Here is a 19198-nt window from a genome sequence, read left to right as displayed (position 1 = left end):
CCTGCTTCACACAAACTCTTAAGTTATTCAAGTGGGGTGAGCCCGCTGTTGGTGCTGAGGCCCTGGCTACTGGGATAGAAGCCTCATTGGTGCACCTTTGCCTCCCAAGTCATGGCGATGCCCAAATACTTTTACTTGCAGCAACCTGAAGACTCTGCCGCCACCCAGTGGGGTCCAATGGGGATGTGGACCAGATCAGTAAAGGACTGCCTGAGATGGTGAATCTGTCACCGGATTCCTCTCCTCCCTCATGCCAGATCTCTGGGAGCCCTCCCCTCCCCTCACGTAGGGAAACCCCAGCATTTGGGGGAAAGGACAGTGTCTTTATTTTCACACACACGGGGCCACTGCTTGAATGTCCACCCTCCCGCAGGGCAAGTTCAGCTGCTCCGAGGCCCTGTCATCAGGTCATACAGTACGTGGGGTGGGTGTGGGTGCTAACTCGTGTAGAGGATTGGGAAATAATTCAGTGTCCAAGGCTGTTTAGTTATGAGGTCAGAGGGAGGGTTTGGGCTAGGGGGTCAGCAAGGGCTAAGAATCATGGGGAAATGGGGTCAGCAGGGAGGGTGCCCCACACCAAAGGGCTAGGGATAGTCCCAGCCCTGCCACCCAAGCCAGGTAGGGGGCAGGGGCAGCTCCATCTGGCACCATAGCCTCATCACGGTCCTCAATCACAGAAAAGACCCCAATATTCTGGGTACCGTTCAATAAGGAGCTGGAAGGTTGGGCCATGCAGCCCTGGATGTCCACTGGGGAGCTCAGCCCACCTGGAGAGTGAATATGAGTCAGAGAGGGCTCAGGTTTCCTCAGCTTAAATTCCTAAACCCTAGGAGTCCTAGACCCTCCCCCCCTCAGACCAAGAGACCAGGCTCTTAGGCCCCTCCTCCCTCCGACCTAGAAAATCTGGGTCCCCAGCCCCCTCCACCCTCAAACGCATAAGCCAAGGTCTCAAGCACCCTCCCGCCTCAGGACCAGTGAATTGAGGCCCCCAGCCCCTTCATCCCTGGGACCTGACTTTCAGCACTCACCTCCCCTGAGAGCAATGTGACCCTGGTAACAATGACTGGTGCCCTTAGGACACGTCACAGTGTCAGAGTTTTGTGTGCAGGATCCAAAGGACAGACAGGTGGGACATTGCAGGTCTCCTGGGGCAGGGGCAGCTGGGGAGCAGAGAGAAAGTTGGGGGCGCACAGCTCTGCTCTTAGCTCTTAGCCACCCTCCTTGAGCCCCAGAGTGTATCTCTGGGGCCCCATCTCTCCCCACCCCCGGTCCCACCCAGCCCGCTGGGGTCCCACACCTGGACGAGGGAGGGAGTTCAACAGGACACTGCTGCTGGCAGCCGAGTTGCACCTGTCGGAAGTGCAGAACCGGGCAAAGGAGGCGACGAGCACTCCGGGCGGCCCCGAGTGTATGGAGATAGCCTGGGAATCCTGTGTCCTGGCCTTGCTGCAGCCTTTGCTCCCCACCAGGAGCGATCTGAGTCCTGAGGGGTGACAGAGTGAAAGCTGGGTGGGGGGAGGGGAGACTCGGAAGGCGGCAGAGCCAGGGGTTCCTCGGTGAACAGCAGGCAGAGGCGGGATGCGGGTCCTCTGAGGACGGGAGCACAGGTCCCGGTGAGTGCACGGGGAAGACCGGGGCCAGAGCCTGGGTCCTCCCCCAGCTCTGCCACCTCTCAGTTCTCGCTCAAATGTCACCTTCTCACTGGAGCATCCTCAGAGAGCAAATTACCACCTTTACCTCACTCTCCTGATCTCCTTTCCCTGCTGGATTTCTTTCCATAGCTCTTACCTCCATAGGCGTATCTTACTTTTTTTTTTTTTTTTTTTTTGCTTCCCCACTGGCACGTAAAGTGGCAAGAAGGCAGATGCGATGGGATCTACAGCACCTAAAACAGTGCCTGGCACACAACGGGCAGCTCATTAGACCTTGAATGCAGTCACTGAGGTTACTCTGTGCCAGCTCTCTCAGCCCTTTGCCTGGACTACCGATTACAGCCTAGCGACCACGCAGCAGGGTAGGTACTACGATTGCCATCACCTCGGCCCCAGGTTTCAGAAGGGGAAACCAAGGCGCAGAAAGAGGGAGAATTGGGTTTGGAACTGCAAGCGTGAGGGGAACCTGGCAGGAGATTCAGGGCACAGAATCCAGGGCAGCGAGACGCAGGACCCCGTGCGGGGGTCTTGCCCTCTTGGGCAGCCCACACACCTACATCTATGAGCAGAAGCGTCTCCTGACACACCTCCCCACGATTACACAGCTGCTCCGTATTCGTGGACCACGTGACGGGTTTCTGAGCCAGGGCTTGAGAAATCCGAAGCATGCTCCCCCGATGACAGGTCAGCATAGCTGCGGAGAAAGAATGACCAGGGTCTGGGTGATTCAGGGGCCTGCCTTGTCCTGCGCTTGGGAAGATGATCACGTTCTTGACTCGCCCTCCAAGCCATCTAGCCGCTGGGTGCCTCCGCCTCAGATTAGCAGGGACACAGGAAGTCCGAGCCCCACCCCCAGTTTTTCCCCTGTTCTTGCTGGAACATCGCGGGGGCTTTTCCCAACCCCCCTTGGGGACGGCTGCTCCTCCCTTTGGGTGTGAGAGAGATGGATGGCTCTTCCTTAGCATGAGCCAATCTCTACTTCCCTCTCCAGGCCTCAGGGTCCTTATCTGGAAAATAAGGAGGGCAGCCTGACACCGCAGATTTCTTTTAACTGAGAAACCCTATGTTCCAAACAAAAATACTCAGACGCTTCGCGCGCCCTGAACACTTAACTGAGGTGCCCGGCTGCCATGACTACTTTCCAGGGATTAACCCGTTTAAGCCTCCCAAGGAGTTGCCTCGCCTGGATTGGCTCATTTCCTCCTGGCACCCTGGCCCCCCGCCCGCACCAAGCAGGTGGTGTTATCCTCGTCATCCCCATTTCCTTTTCTTTTCTTTTTTTAAATATCTTTATTCCCCTTGATCACTCTGCTGGAGCCACACTGGCCTCTGGATTCTTCCTTGAACACATGGCAGGCACATACCACCCCAGGGCCTTTGTATACTCTGCGACCCCTGACTGTCTGGGGTTATCTCCTCCTCCCTGAACTTGGCGAAAGAGGCTCAAAGAGGTGGTAATCCTCAAAAGCTGGTTCAGCGGCAGAGCCCAGACAGAAACCCACGTCTTTCTGACTCACACGCTCAGCTCTTAAAGGCTGTGCTCTCCCTGACCGTGCGACCCACTGCTCTCACTGGGCCCACCATCCTATTCCTTAGCGGGAGAGTCAAGGCTGTTACAATCCCAGCCCTTTGGTTCCTCTTTAGTATGGGCTCCTGCGGTGGTCCATTTTGCACCCAGTCCTGGCACCCCGTCCTCTCCTTCCCCCACGCCTTCCAGGAGCTGTTCTATCTCCCTGAGATGCCCTTCTGTTCTCCACTTACTCCCTGACATCTTGCTGTACCCCATCTTCTCATGCCTGGCCTTGCCGATGCTCAATAGATATTTGCTAAACTACCGAACTGAACTTAACCAGGGAAGACAAATGCACCGTCCAAGATCCGGCTCTGATGCTGAAAGCCAACAGAATATGGACATAGATTAGGGATATCCATTTGTGGCCTAATGGCTGTGTTTTATGTGACGTGTGTGGTTTGAGAGCGTACATATATGGGATGTGTGTAGATGTGTAGTGGGTATGTGGGGTGTGTGGGATAGTATGGGAATGTGTGAAATATATATGGTGTGTGTATGGTATGTGATGTGTGGTGTGTGTGTACAGTGATACAGTGTGTTGGTGAGGTATGTGGTATATGTTTGTTGCATGGGTGTGGCGTGGTGTGTGTCCCGTGTACCTGTGTTTTGTTTGTGTGTGCTGTCTGCGGCATGTGAAGTGTGGTCTGTGTGCTGGGTGTGGCATGTGCTATATGTAGTGTGTGAAGTCTGTGGTGTGTGCGGGATGTGTGAGGTTTAAGGAGGCCCGTGTGCAGTATGTGAGGTGTGGTGTGTACTTGGCACAGTGTGTGTTTGTGTCTCCTGAGTGTATTGTGTGCGTTATGGTGTGTGGTGTGCGTGGCGCACATCTGATCTGTTTCGGAAACGCCTTCTGAATTATGAATGTTACCTAGTCCCAGAGACGAAGGCCAGATAAGTAAACCAGCATTAATGAGAAGGAAAGATTCAGACTCTGTTCTCCTCTGCTCAACACCCTTCCACAGCTCCACTGCCCTCAGCAGAAAGGCCAGCCCCTCAGTCTGGCTGGGCAGACACCTGACCCACCACCAGGACCCCCCGCCTACCTCTCGGCTCCCCCAACAATATCCATTCCCAAGACACAGCAGGGCATTTCCTGCCTCCTTGGCCTGGCACCCACTGTTCCTTCCTCCTGGAAAACTTGTGATCACCCACCACCCCCAGCTGCATCCCATCCTCTCGATGAGCCCCTCCTCAGGCAGAGCCAAGGGACCCCTCTTCAAACCAGCGGGCTGCCCCCACCTCCAAGCCTTTGTCCATGCTGTTTCCTCTGCCTGTTCGTGTCCTTTTCCTCTTCTGTGAATAAACTGCAGCTCATCTTTAAGACACGGCTCATAGGTCACTTCCTCTGTGACGCCCTCCCTGATTCGCCCCTCCCAGGACATCAGTATCATCCTTCTCTGAGGCCCCCCCAGACCCACTTCCATGACAGCCCTGTGACCATCTGTGTCTGCGATGTCTCCCTTCTTGGTCCTGGAAGCCCTTTAGGGCAGGGCCAGGGTCTGAGTCCTCTGGGGTCTCCACAGACCTTGGAATCCTGTACAAACTCACGTCAGCAAACGCATCCTGGGTGCCCATCCTCAGCCAGCCCTTGTGCTGCCCGAGGCTGGAAGCCTGGTGTCAGTGACATCTAGGCTCTGTCCTCAAGGCTCCCAGTCCAGCCAGAGAGATCCAAACAAGAGGAACGTTTGCTGAACTCACTCAACTCTCTCCCTGAAGCTCGGACAGGGAAGACCCTTCTCCCACTTTCCTAAGACCCCACGCCCCACCTTGCCACTGCAGGTGCTTCACAGCAAGACGCTCTAGGCCACTCTCATCCACCGGTGTACGGTTTGGCTGGGTTTCCACGGGGAAGTGGGGACCCTCCCCGTGTCCCCGTCTGGCTTTTACTTTTCCTGTCACACCTGAAGCACCCTTGATATCCTCGCTGATCTTTTATCTCTGCAGCATGGCTGCTGGGGTGCTCCAGTACCATGGGTGGGGGATGGGTGACGGTGGTCAAGGGGAAGTGGAAGACCCAGGGTTACCCAAGGTCAGGGGTGTGGAGAAGTAGAATTGGAAGCAGCAAGTCACTCCCAGCAAGGAAACCAGCCGGCACACCTGCACTCACTTCTGCAGCCAATGGACAGAGTGGCACGCGAGGCAGCCCACCCTCTCTGCCCCTCTGGCCTTCCTCCCTGCTCCCCTGCCCCTCTCCCACCTGGACAGGCCCAGCATCATTTAAAACACCCACCAGGGGCTTCCCTGGTGGCACAGTGGTTGAGAGTCCGCCTGCCAATGCAGGGGACACGGGTTCGTGCCCCGGTCCGGGAAGATCCCACATGCCGCGGAGTGGCTGGGCCCGTGAGCCATGGCCGCTGAGCCTGCGCGTCCGGAGCCTGTGCTCCGCAACGGGAGAGGCCACAACAGTGAGAGGCCCGCATACCGCAAAAAAACAAAAACAAAAATAAAACACCCACCAGTGGACTCCTGTCCTATAGATATGTCCCCTGGACCACGCACCCTCTGTCTCCCCTTAAGCTGGACACCTCTTACTGGCATCCTCACCTGAAGCGCCTACTGGGAGAATCCCTTACATCACATCCGCCTGAGTGAGTAATAAATATCTGAATGACGTGATGCTGGCTTTGGTGGGATGTGTTTGGATGTCCGCCTTTCACAGGGTCATCGTGGCCCGAGGCCGCGGCGCAGGGCATTTGGTCTTGTGGGTATGACACTCACCTTCAGAATCACAGGTCTCCTGCAGACTGATGGGCCCGATTTCCTGAGTCCCATTAAGCAGGTTGCAGCCTGCTTGGGACATGCACCCCTGGACTCTCAGATGGGTGGAGCGGTTCCCTGTGGAAAGTGAGAGGAGGGGAGAGAGGGAGACACTGCTGCTGGGACCATCCATCCCTCATGCGGGAGGCGCAGCTCTGGGAAGCCAGGCCCACCCTCCGGGTCCCAGACCTCCTCCGGGTCCCAGACCTCAGCTCCCTTTCCTCCCCAGAGACTCAGATCTCGGTCCGGCTCACCAGCACGGAGCAGAAGGTGCCCACTGTAGCAGTGCGTGCTCTCGGCGGGGCAGGTCAGCTCTGCTGCAGACCGGCAGCTTTGGGCAGACAAGCAGACTGGACACCGCACAGACCCCAGGGCTGGGGAGGTGACAGAGAAAGGGAGGCAGGACTGAGAAGGTTCTGAATTCAGACCGTGTGCCTTCCCTCCACCCCTCCCCCATTTTGCTGGTCCCCAAGAATCAATTCCCTAGTGTCCCCCAAATGTGCCCTCCTCGAGCTCTTCTCATGAAGGCCTGGGGTGCGGGGCATTTGGAACATGTGCTAGAGAGACAGCAAGGTTGAGGAGGGGACGTGAGATCTGGGAAGGGGCGTCCGGGACTGAGCGCAGGAGGTGGTGCGAGTCGGGGAGCGGTGCCCGGGGAGGACCCAGTGGCTTCACCCACAAGTTCCACTAAACAGTCCAAGAAGACAAGACGCCCGTGTCCACAAAAGATGCCAAAGAGTAGAGACACGCAGAACACAGCCCCAAACCCGATTTACGGTCTCAGACAGAAAAAGACAGTGGGAAGTCACAGGCCCGTTTCACTCAGGAGGAGGAAATGCCAGAACCCTGACTAGAACACGCGTGGACCAAATCCAGCGGGATGGAAAGAAGGAGCTGGTACCAGGTCAGGGCCGGAGCCAGAGTCGGAGGTGGGTGGTTGAACATGGGAAGAGCGGTCCAGTTTTCTGCTCCGGGACTGTTAGAAGGAGCTGTGCTGGGGAAGGGGGGCAGGGAGGGATTCTAAAGGAGCATCCCCAGGGTGCTCACCCCAACGCCTCAGCCCCGTGGCTTCCCTCCTCCCAAACACCCTCCTCCTCTCCCTCCGGCACCTGTGGGTGGGTGCGGGGCCCAGAGAGGGAGGCTGGTGAACAGGTGGTTGCACAAGTCCTCCCGGCACACCCGGGTGTAGGAGGCGATGGACAGGCCGGGGCCTGCCCTGTGCTGGGTGATGAGGTCCTCGTGATCGGCTGCCTGGGTGCAGCCCTTGATGAGCACCATGTACACGTAGGGTCCTGGACCAAGAGAGAGAGACGGGCCAGGGTGAGGTCATGACTAGAGGGCGGATGTGCCTCGTGCTCTGGGGTGAGAGGCTGCAGAGCAGGCCACTGGGTAGCCGAGGAGGCAACAGCTCCTGGTACTGGGGGGAGCAGGCTTTCGAGTTTGTACACAGAATATGCCCTAGGAGCGGGGGCGATAGGAGCGTCTCTGCACAGAAGAGGGTGGGAGTCGGGCGGGGGCCCACGGGCCCTCCTTACCGTTCTCCATCAGCATCAGAACCTCCTGGCAGCTCCAGCCTTCCTCACAGTGCTTCTGGCTAGCCGTCCACTGGAGGGGCAGTTCCGATGCATTCTTCACAGACATCAGTGTCGCCCAGTAGCAGGTCAGGGCCTGCACTCCTGAGATGGGAAGAGCCAATCAGTCTTAGCTCGTCCTCCAGGGATGAGCCAATCAGTCTTAGCTCATCCTCCAGAGTCCCCTCCCGTCTGAGGTCCTCACTCACCTGGCACGGTGATGCCCAGGAGGGCCAGCAGCAGGAAAGGGCTCATGATCAGGGCAGCTGGAACCCGCACTCCTGCTCTCTCCTCCTTTTTATATCTCGCCTCACTCAAGGCAGTCCAGGAAAGGGGTGGGGAGGGGAGGGACTTGCTAAATGGGGCGTGGGCCTCCGTCTGAGTCTCAACACCTTAAAGGCAGCAGGGATGGGGAAGGGTGGGGGCTGGAGGGTTGGCGAGTGAGGTCGAGGGGGAGTCTGGATCCTCCCTCCTTCCCCAGACCCAGGAGTCTGGGCCCCCAGTCCCTCCACAGTTAGAAGTGGAGGCATCCTGGCTCCTAGACCTCACCAGTCCAGGTCCCCAGCCCTCTTTCCTCCAGAGCCCAGCTGTGGGGGTCCCCACCCACATCCTGTTTCAGGACAGTTTGTGAAGGCGGTTTCCTCATCTCATAGCACCTTGGCCACCTTCTGGCCCCAAGTGAGGAAATGGCCCAAGTGCCCATGAAGACACTGTGAGGTGAGTCTTGGCTGGTCGTTACGCTCTTCCTATCCTAACCTCTGCCCTCCTGCTACTTCCCTTTTCTTTCTCTTTCCTTTCTATACTGCTGTCCTTTTTGTTCTCTTTTTCACTTACTTCCCTCATGCTTTCTCTTCTTCTACTGTTCTCTCCCCTCCCAGCACAACACAGGCCCTAGAATCTCCATCTCCCCGCCACCCAGGAGGGAGCTGAGGAATGGTGGGGCGGGGGTAGGGGTAGAGACTGAATCTCTATCAAAGAATTAGGATATTCCTCAGCAAAGCCAAGTGTCTTTGCCAGAAATAGATGGCACAGTGGTGTGCTAGAAGACCAGCTTTTCAGAAAAACCGCATCAACAAACCCTGCCTCGGAACATCGGCCTATTTCTATGGTGTAAATACTCCTACCATGTCTCATTTTAAGCTACCAATCATTTAACAACCAGCTTGCAAAATTCCTAAATATTTAACAATCGGCTTTTGCAAGCCTGCACAAACTAGCTCTGCATGTTGGGTAGGAGGGAGACAGGGAAGAATCAGGGGTGTCTGTCGGTGGCTGCAGAGGCCAGATGTGGGTCTGTGAGAAAGAGAGGGGAAAGGGAGAAAAGAGTGAGAATAGGGCTTCCCTGGTGGCGCAGTGGTTGGGAGTCCGCCTGCCGATGCAGGGGACACGGGTTCGTGCCCCGGTCCGGGAAGATCCCACATACCGCGGAGCGGCTGGGCCCGTGAGCCATGGCCGCTGAGCCTGCGCGTCCGGAGCCTGTGCTCTGCAACAGGAGAGGCCGCGGCGGTGAGAGGCCCGCGTACCGCAAAAAAAAAAAAAAAAGCTAGAAGAAGGAAGAATTTGCTCTGTGCTTGAGCTGAGGCATACATCTTCTCCTGCCCTGGGACATCAGCCCTCCTTGTTTCAGGCCTTTCAACCTGGACTAGGACTTATACCATTGGCTCCCCTGGTTCTCAGGCCTGAGGTTTGAACTGGTGCTGCCAGCTATCCTGGGCCTCCAAGGTACAGACAGCAGATCCTGGGACTTCTTAGCCTCCATAATTTCATGAACCAATTCTTCATAATAAATCTGTTTCTATATATTCATATATACCCTACTGCTTCTGTTTCTCTGGAGAACCTTGACTAATACAGGCACTAATCCCATCATTAGAGTTCTACCCTCATGACGTAATGACCTCCCAAAGACCCCAGCTCCAAACACCTTCATACTAGGATTAGTGTTTCCAGTGCACCAGGTACCCAGACTCCACTGGGGCCCAGTAATAAGCCTAGAGCCCCTTTCCAAATGTCTGATTGCAATCTTCAGAAGAAGGCATAGATTTTCTCCAAAACATGGAGTTCTGCACCGTGATTATCCTATTGGACCTTGTAAGATGTTCCATATTGTAATATACTGGGTTTGAAACATAGACACTGTTAATGCCTTTATTTTCTAAGTACAATCACCCAGGAGTTATTTAGAAGAACTTTTTTATATTTCCAACTGGGAGATTTTGGTGGAAGGAAGCTAGGATTAATTTCTAGTATAATTCTTTTGTGGTTTAAATGGTTTGTTCTTTTTTATAATTTATGGCTACTCCCTATATGACCTATTGCATACTAACCCTACTGTTTGATATTAAAATGTATCTGCATTTATCAACACATGATTTTACTTCTTCAGAACCAGTTGATTAGCCAAGATTAGCCAAGTCTGATGTCCTCTTACAGGAAGTTAAGGGTTTTGCCTAACTGTACTTGTGAAACAACGTTACAAGGTTTTAAAAATCAATTTCTGATAAATTAATTTGCAAACTGGGTTCCGGCTTCTCCTCTTTGGTAATTGAATAAAGTTTGTTCTGTTCCAGTCCTCCCACCCCCACAAAAAAAAGCAATTGCAAGTCACTGATTCATTGCGAAAAACAATCAACTGTGGGCTAAAAAATAGTATCGGAACTTAGATTTTGCTTATTTATTTGTAGAGCCTTGAACTAGCTAATGCTCCTTTGGTTTCTAAATTATTCATGTTGGGTCTAAAGTCAATTTCAGTCAAAGAAATAACTTTTAAAGCTGTTTGCATTCTTCTAGTTTGAGTTGCAAAGATAGAGGGGAGAGAAAGGGGGGTTAGGAAAAAGAGAGAGGAGAAGAGAGGAAGAGAGAGAGAGATAAATGAAGAATAGAAGGAAAGAAAATTAGCTACAGAATGGAGAAGGAGAAAAAAAAAGTAGAGACAGAATGAAGTTCAGGTTTGTAATATCTAAAGATCAGCCTGTCTCTTCTGGATATCGACCCCTAATCTGATCCCAGAACCAGACTGATTCTTAACTCTGACCCTATACAATCCCACATTCTGAACCTAAACATCTCATATCAGTTCCTGACCCTGAACAAGCTAAGCCCTAACCCTGACCCTAAACCCTGATTCTGTTATTTGCACTGCAGACTTGAACTTTAAAGAATCGAAAATAGTCATTCCCCAAGTGGACATTCACATCCAGAGATGGTGTTTCATGGGCTGACAGTGGGTTAGGCAGCCTGTGGCCTTTCAGCCTTCAACTTCCCCCTCTGCGTTGGTTTTGTCACCCATCCCTCACAGCCTCTGAAGACACTGACTGAAAGAAAAACACTTCCTTGGTCTTCCATTCCTTTCAGTGCCTCTTCCCTTCTCAGTCAAGCATCTTCAACTATCTGGACATATTTTCTTTGCTTCTATTTTTTCACCTCCCACTCACTCCTCCATGCTCTCTTTCCATCGCCCCTTTCTCTAAAATTGCTTTTACTGGGCTTCCCTGGTGGTGTAGTGGTTAAGAATCCATCTACCAATGCAGCGGACATGGGTTCGAGTCCTGGTCTGGGAAGATCTCACATGCCACGGAGCAACTAAGCCTGTGAGCCACAACTTCTGAGCCTGTGCACCTAGAGTCTGTGCTCTGCAACAAGAGCAGCCACCACAATGAGAAGCCCGCACACCGCAACGAAGAGTAGTTCCTGCTTGCCGCAACCAGAGAAAAGCCCGCTCGTAGCAACGAAGACCCAACGCAGCCAAAAATAAAATAAATTTATTAAAAATTAAGTTTTAAAAATTTATTAAGAAAAACAAAAAAATTTATTAAAAATAAATTAATTTTTAAAAATAAAATAAATAAAATAAAATTGCTTCTACCAAGGTTGAGATTCTGGGGGAGGGTAAGAGTCCAGTTGAGGTGGACATCACACTCCAAGTTGCAAAACTACCTCCAGTCGTGAAGATGTGAGAAGTTTATTTTTCCTTCGGATAAAGCTAATTAACTAATACAGACAATCACCCCCAATTACCAGATGAATTTAGGATATGTGACAAATGGTGCTGTCAAGTCCTCTTACTTGAGGACTAGTTACTGTTTACCTTAAGAACATGTATGTGGGGGTTGTATCTGTCTGGCTATATAAGGGAGTGAGCTTTCTTTCGGTCTTTCAATTTCTTAGCAAGCTGCCTGTAGTGCACATCACATTCTGGTTTAATGCTGTAATAAAACTTTTTCTTTTTTCTCTTCTACCTGTGTGGAGAGGTTTTCTGGGTTGAGAAAAGCCTTTGTTTTTCTTTTTTTTTTTTTCTGTTTTAAATTGAATATATTTGACATATAACACTGTTTAAATTTAAGGTATACAGTATTTTAATTTGATACATTTATATATTGCTCTATGATTGCCATTGTAGCAATATTTCACACCTATATCCCATTACATAATTATCTTTTCTTTTTAGTGTTTGGAATAATTAAGTTCTAGTCTTTTAGCAAGTTCGATGATTATAATAAAATGTTGTTGTCTCTATTCATGTTAGAGCTCTATGGCTTATTTACTACTTGTTGCAAGTCTGCACCCTTAAACAACATCTCTCCTATCCCCGGCAAGCCCATCTCCTTGTTACCGACCAAGGTTCCTGGCCTCCTTAATCAATAGAAATTGATCAGAGGCCAGCCAAGAAATTCAGGCAAGGCCTTATTGGGGTCCCTGCTGCAGCAGGGGAGAATGAGAACAAGTAACAGGTTTCCTTGCTGGCTCGCTCTCTGAGGGGGCTGCGAGCTGGTCCCTCACATGGGGGGAGGGTAGGGGTGTGTCCAGCGGTGGGGCTGGAGGAGGGGCTGATGTGGTTTGCCCACCCCTCAGGTGGTGGTGTGTGCAGGGGGCATGCGCAGTACCCCGATTTTGCTCCCGACCCCCTGCTTTTGCTCCCAGCTCTTTAGAAGTGGCAGTAGGGCTTTTTGGTCCCTTTGTATCTTGTCCAGATTTTGCCCCACTGCACATGCACGCAGTTATTTTTTTTAGTCCCTTATAGTTTCTTTGTATTTTGTTGCTCAAGGAGACGTTTGTCCAGGTGCAAGCGTTGCAGCACTGCAGCATAGGGTCCACGTCCCAGCCTGTCTCATCCTGGTAACCACCATTTTTACTCTCTGTTTTTATGACTTTGGCTTTTTAAGATTCCACATATAAGTGATATCATACAGTACTTGTCTTTCTTGGGCTGACTTAATCTCCCTTAGCATCAGGCGCTCAAGGTCCATCCGTGTTGTCACAAATATCTGTAGCAGGATGTCCTCCTTTCTCGTGATGGAATAATATTCCATTGTGTGTGTATATATATATATATATATATATATAAAATATATATATAATATATATATAGGTCTATACCCCAGAAGTGGAATTGCTTGATTTCATTTTAGTTACATTCTCGAAACATCCCCGACCTTCTGAATTTCTAAGACATCACCGTGCTGGCCAATCCTCAGAGAGGAGGTGCAGCCCTCTCCTTACAGATCATCAATGAAGATAGCCCCATGACCTTGATCACCTTTACAGAGCTCACTGGCCCCAGGGGTGGCTGAGACCTCTGAGGAAGGAGCGTGGCCCCAGGCCCCTGACCTATTCTCAGTCAGTCACCTCCTCTGTTTCTCCACAGGCCCAGTGGCACAGCCCTCCATCTGAACCAGCAATACCACAATCACAGAACATAAGGACCCTGCCGTCCTGACCTGCCTCTCAAATGACGCTGGGATCTCCATATGCTGGTTCTTCAATGGCTAGAGTCTACTGCTCACAGAGAGGATGAAGCTGTCCCTGGACAACAGCAACCTCTCCATAGACTCCGTCAGGAGGGAGGATGCTGGGGATTATCAGTGTGAGGTCTCCAACCAGGGCAATTCCAGCAGAAGTGACCCCCTCAGGCTGGATGTGAAATGTAAGTGACCACTCGCCCCATGCTACATCTTCCAGGGAGGATTACTCTACAAACAGTGTGCAAAATGGGTAGAGGTCACAGGGGGCAAAATAGCAGTTAAGAGACCATTATAGTAAACAGATGGCAAAATCTTAATAGCACCACCTCTGGAAAAAATACGATTAGTTTCTAATCCTGGGTCTGGCATTTACTCTGTGACCTTGTACAATATTTTTTTTTTCTGGCACACTTTCTTTATATGGTAAAAATAAAAAGTATGTAAGATTTACCATTTAAATGCTTAAGTTTATAGCTCAGTGGCATCAAGTACATTCACATTGGTTTGCAATCATTACCCATATACATCCACTACATTTTGGTTAGTATTGTCATCTGAAAATATTATCTTCCAGTCCGTGAACACAGAATGTCTTTCCATTTATTTATGTCTTTAATTTCTCTTACTATGTTTTCTCCTTTTTGAAAAATTGTTTTTCAGTTTTTCTGTGTGCAAGTCTGTCGCTTACCTGGTTAAGTTAATTCCTAAAGGTTTTATTCTGATTGATGCTGTTATAAATGGAATTTTTAAAGTTTCCTTTTCATACTGTTCACTTTTCATGTATAGAAAATACAACTGTATTTATGTGTTGGTTTAGTATCCTGCAGCTTTGCCAAATTTGCTTATTAGCCCTAACAGTTTTTTGTGACATTTTTAGGGTTTTCTATATAAGGTCACATCATCTGCAAACAATTAATTTTGCTTCTTCATTTACAATTTCGATGTCTTTTATTTCTTCTTCTTCTTTTTTTTTGCCTACTTGGTCTATTACTTTCTTTTTTTTTGCGGTACACGGGCCTCTCACCGTTGTGGCCTCTCCCGCTGCGGAGCAGAGGCTCCGGACGCGCAGGCTCAGCGGCCATGGCTCACCGGCCCAGCCGCTCCGCGGCATGTGGGATCTTCCCGGACCGGGGCACGAACCCATGTCCCCTGCATCGGCAGGCGGACTCTCAACCACTGCGCCACCAGGGAAGCCCTGACTATTACTTTCAATACTATTTTGAAGAGAAGTGGCAAAAGCAGGCATCCTTATCTTGTTCTTGATCTTAGTGGGAAAACTTTCAGGCTTTCACATTTAGAATGATGTTAGATATGGGTTTTAATATATGGCCTCTATTATGTGGAGGTAATTTCCTTCTATTCTGAGTTAGAGTGTGATGAAAGGATTTTGAATTTTGTCTAATGCTTAAACTGATTTAATCTCCTTCTTAGTTATAGGTCTATCATATTTTCTCTGTCTTTGTGATTCCACCTTGGTAGCTTTTGAGTTTCTAGGAATTTGTCTATTTCATCGAAGTTATGCAACTTGTTGGCATATAATTATTCATAATACTCTTGTAATTCTTATTATTTCTTGAGAATTGGTAGTTATGTTCCCACTTTCATTTCTGATTTTAGTAATCTGAATCTTCCCTTTTTTTCTTGAGCATTCTAGTTAAAGGTTTGTCAATTTTGTTAATCTTTTTTGAAGAACCAATTTTTCTTTTTATCGATTTTCTCTATTATCTTTCTATGCTCTGTTTATCTCCACTCTAATTGTTATTATTTCCTTCCTTCTGCTAGCTCAAGGTTTGGTTTATTCTTCTTTTGCTAGTTCCTTAAGTTGTAAAGTTCGGTTGCTGATTTGAGATCTTTCTTTTTTTTTCAATGTAAGCGTTAACAGTTATAAACTTCTTGCACAAGATTATTAACTACTCTGAGCCTCAGATTCCTCAACTGAAAATTGCAGTAGAAGCACCTGCTTCATGGCATTATTTCAAAGATTTAATGTACTATTAAATTAAACTCTTGGTAAAACGCCACACACGGAGGAAAATGTTCCATAACTGTTAGATGCTATTACTACTACTATTACCATTAGGCTCTATAAAATCAGGTACTCCTACAGTCAAGGACTACCTGACTCTAGATCCACCTGTTAGCTATATGACAATGGGCACGTTTTTTCACCACTGGAAGCCTCAAGTTTTTCACCTATGAAATGGAAATAATGTCGATCTGGCAGGGTTACATGAATCAAATGAGATATATGTAAAGTATATAGCCCACGCACCTAGAGCCCATGCTCTGCAACAAGAGAAGCCACCGCAGTGAGAAGCCTGTGCACCACAACGAAGAGTAGCCCCCGCTCACTGCAGCTACAGAACGCCCGCGCACAGCAACGAAGACCCAACACAGCCAAAAATAAAATAAATAAATTTATTTTTTTAAATGGATAACCAACAAGGACCTACTGTATAGCACAGGGAACTCTGCTCAATGTCATGTGGCAGGCTGGATGGGAGGGGAGTTTGGGGGAGAATGAATACATGTATATGTATGGCTGAGCCCCTTTCCTGTTCACCTGAAACTATCACAAATTTTTAATTGGCTATACTCCAATATAAAACAAAACGTTTTAAAAAAAAGAAAATTTATTCCTTGAAGGAACAAGTAGAGACTTGTTGTTTTGCAGAGCACGTCCCACTGTAAAATAATGTCACCTTCACTGACTCTTCGTTTTTCTTTCGATGACAGTTGATTCAACACAAGGAAGTTCTTCTGGCCTCTCAGGTGGTGCTATTGCCGGCATCGTGATTGGAGTCCTGGCTGGCGTAGCTCTGATAGCACCCCTGGTGTATTTCCCGTATATGAGATAGACTGAAGGGTATGATGCCTTTCCTCTTGTTCTGCTTTCTCTGAGGCTAATCGTCATGCTCGGGAGAGGGAAGGAGACTTCATCTCTGTCTCTGGACCTGGATCTGCTCCTCATGCTTCCTAAAGCCCTGCTTCTTGGCACTAATTCTAATGGGTCTCTTCTTCCCTGGTCTTTATGCTTCCTGTGCCCTACTCTGTCTCGGACATGGTTATTCCCAACCCCACCTGGTTTAGAGGAAGCAGAGCCCATTATGTTCCTCTGTCCCCAGTCAGGGAAGCCAAGGTCCAAGAAGGAAAACTAATGAGGAAATGAAAGAAGCAGGAGGAAGGGGGTCCTGCGCTCTGTCGACAACAGTAGCAGGAGGAGGGAGGGACAGGACAGGAAGAGAACCTAAGAAAAGCAGAAACAACTAAAGGCCTCCTGGGCAATAAATAAAGTGACAAAGAAACAGCATCTACCTACAAAAGGGGAAAGGTGTCAGGGTAGAAATAAGCTCAGAAGCAGTTGGCATGAATGGCCCCAAATGTGAACAGCCAGTAAGCAGGAGAGGAGGAAACACCAGAAGGGATGATGGGTAGATTGAAGGAGGAGGTCCTCAGAGGAAAGAGGACCAACCAAGGTATAAAGGAACACTGAGGAGCCCCAAGGAGTCATGCTGACAGGGTCCTTCCTAATTCAAGGAGCAAAGGTCCTGTGCCTGGGAATAGCAGTTACAGTGTCTGATATTTATTTAGGGCAAGTGACCAGCGCGATCTCACAGAGCACAAATCCTCAGACCACAACCAGAGTAAGTAAACCTGCTCAGCTAGTGAGAGCTCGTATGTTCTACTGTATACCCTGCCCTACCAGGGAATCTCGGATTTCCAAGTGAATCCCTACCTTCTGAATTATTAGAGGGGATCTCAGTTTCCCAAGCTTAAACTGGCATAGGTCCTCACGCCCTTCCTAGCCATGTAAGATTCCCCTGAGACACAGCTGGGGGAGAGACACTCGCCCCTCCTAGGCCAGGCAAGCCAAGCAGGCCATGAGATGGACATGTTTCCAGGAGCCTTTTCCTCATCCTACCTCCTTCCCCCTCCTGCCTCTCTTACGGATGCGGGCATCTCCTTTGGTGAGACTTTCCCTGCCTTTGGTGCTCTGGGTACTGTGGGCCTCAATGCCCCTTCCTGCCGCTGGAGCCTGCTGCAGAGACACACACCTGGGCAAAACTCATGCCTTGTGAACTGGAAGAAATCTTCGGAAGTGCACTGAGGCCTCTCCCCGCCCCTCCTTGGTCTCATGCCCTGGGGTCTGGACCGCAGACTGAGGGAAGCGAATTCCTTAAGTCTTAATCATGGGCCACCCCCCCCCCCCACCCTCTCACCATCTGCCACCTCCTTCAGCTAGAAGCACAACAGCTTCGGAACACCGCGTTCTGAGGCCATAAGTCAGCTCTGCATTTTCATGGGTTGGTAACTTCTCTTGCTTCCCCAGGTCAGGGCTACAATTCACCCAACAAGCCAGTTTCATTGGCTCTTTTTCTCATGAAAATATCTCTGTGTAGAATGGGTTATTCTTGAAGACACAAATGGGAGATCAAGTTTGGATCAAAGTTCCTTACTGCAACAACAAACAAAGAAGTATTGGTTAATCACTCCCATGGGTCTAATTCATGCAAGAATGTTGACTTTAGAATTTTTCCCATCCTGGATTTCATTCCTGGCTGTGACCTTGAGCAAGTAACTTAACCTTGTTGATCCTCAGCTTTGCCCTCTGTAAAATGGGCATGCTGCCTACTTCAAAGAGAAGGTCAAGGAATTAAATGACAGAAATGTAAAGCCCTCATCACAATGCCCAGCTCAAGAAAGGCACTAGATCATTCTCCTTCCTCTGCCTCCAACCTGATCCTGCCCTTACTGTCTAATGATCATTTCCATTCTAATGGGTCTGAGGCCTTAGTTCCTTTACTGTCTATTAATAAATTTTACTGAATATTCTCATCTTAACCTTCAATAGAATATACATACATACTGAAAAGTGCTTAAATCATATTTTAACAGTCTGAACAACCCACGTAAGTAGCACCCAAATCGATAAATAAAACATGTCATTCCCCCCCCCCTAAAAAAAGACCTCCAGTTACTTGCCTTCAAAGAGTAACCACTATCCTCACTTCCAATGCACTGGATTAGTTTGCCTGATTACGCTCTTACATAAAGGAAAAACACAGTATGTCCTTACATGTATCTGGCTTCTTTCATTCAAAATTGTTTTGTAAGATTCATCCATCTCATTGTATGCCCTTGTGCTTAAGTTATTCTCATTGCTGTATCATCGTATTTCACTGTAGCATTCCATAATCTCTCTGTCCTAATGATCATTCAACAGGATGTTAGTAAGCAGAGAAAATGGGTAATAAAAGCCCTTCTCTGAAGCTAAAAGTTTCAAAGTGGTGAAAGCATGTGGTGCTGAATCACACTGGACAAGGTGAGGGCCTGGCCTACGACACTGATTTAATTGAGTGCTGTTCATTCCTTTCAGATTGACGAAGGTGCGTATTCTGCCCTGAACTTCAATGCCCGGGAATCAAAGAAACCAACTTCAGCCTCCCATCCCCAACAGCCACAGAAGTGGTTTATTGAGAAGTTTAAAAAAAAAAAGAAGAAGAAGTAGTGTTCCCTGCATTACTGACTTATTCCAAGTTTCTCATCCCCATCGCTAGGAGATTCTTTCACTGTTAGGGAAAATGGAAAGTGTGTCTCTCCCCCACACACCTCCTTAATGACGCACATCCTGGCTGCCGGATCACAGCCCCTTCCTTCAGTGTCAGTAGATGAAAAGGTACATCCAGGAGGAGGTCTGGAGGAAACCCAACCTTCCTTGTCATTGAACTTTGGCAAAGCAGACCTTGGGAGAGAGTTGCCAGAACGTCCATCCCTCCCATTTGCTGACCTAGACCAGTTTTATTTATTTATTTATTATAAATTTATTTATTTATTTGTTTTTTATTTTTGGCTGTGTTGGGTCTTCGTTGCTGCACGCAGGCTTTCTCTAGTTGCGGCGAGCGG

The 19198-nt window shown here is 49.4% G+C and overlaps 1 protein-coding gene and 1 pseudogene across 2 annotated transcripts; one reads left to right on the top strand and one right to left on the bottom strand.

The window, feature by feature from the left end:
• Positions 1-513: 513 nt before the first annotated feature.
• Positions 514-7808, bottom strand: CD177 (CD177 molecule; the record flags this gene model as incomplete). The annotated part of the gene is made up of 10 exons (XM_082861904.1): positions 514-531; positions 649-767; positions 1029-1160; positions 1298-1483; positions 2206-2346; positions 5944-6060; positions 6237-6356; positions 7092-7274; positions 7518-7658; positions 7763-7808. 10 exons carry the CDS (start codon positions 7806-7808, stop codon positions 514-516), a joined length of 1203 nt encoding a protein of 400 aa, XP_082718030.1.
• Positions 7809-12425: 4617 nt separating this feature from the next.
• LOC309976327 (cell adhesion molecule CEACAM1-like) lies at positions 12426-19131 on the top strand (annotated as a pseudogene). The gene is made up of 6 exons (XR_014327214.1): positions 12426-12432; positions 13198-13476; positions 16031-16160; positions 16886-16938; positions 17534-17562; positions 18672-19131. The product of XR_014327214.1 is annotated as a cell adhesion molecule CEACAM1-like (transcript).
• The last annotated feature ends 67 nt before the right edge of the window (positions 19132-19198 follow it).

This window comes from Leucopleurus acutus (genome assembly GCF_964270905.1).
Source record: "Leucopleurus acutus genome assembly, chromosome: 20".
Classification (NCBI taxonomy): Eukaryota; Metazoa; Chordata; class Mammalia; order Artiodactyla; family Delphinidae; genus Leucopleurus; species Leucopleurus acutus.
The sequence above is the reverse complement of the archived record's forward strand: the minus strand, read 5'-3'. Positions and strand labels throughout refer to the sequence as shown.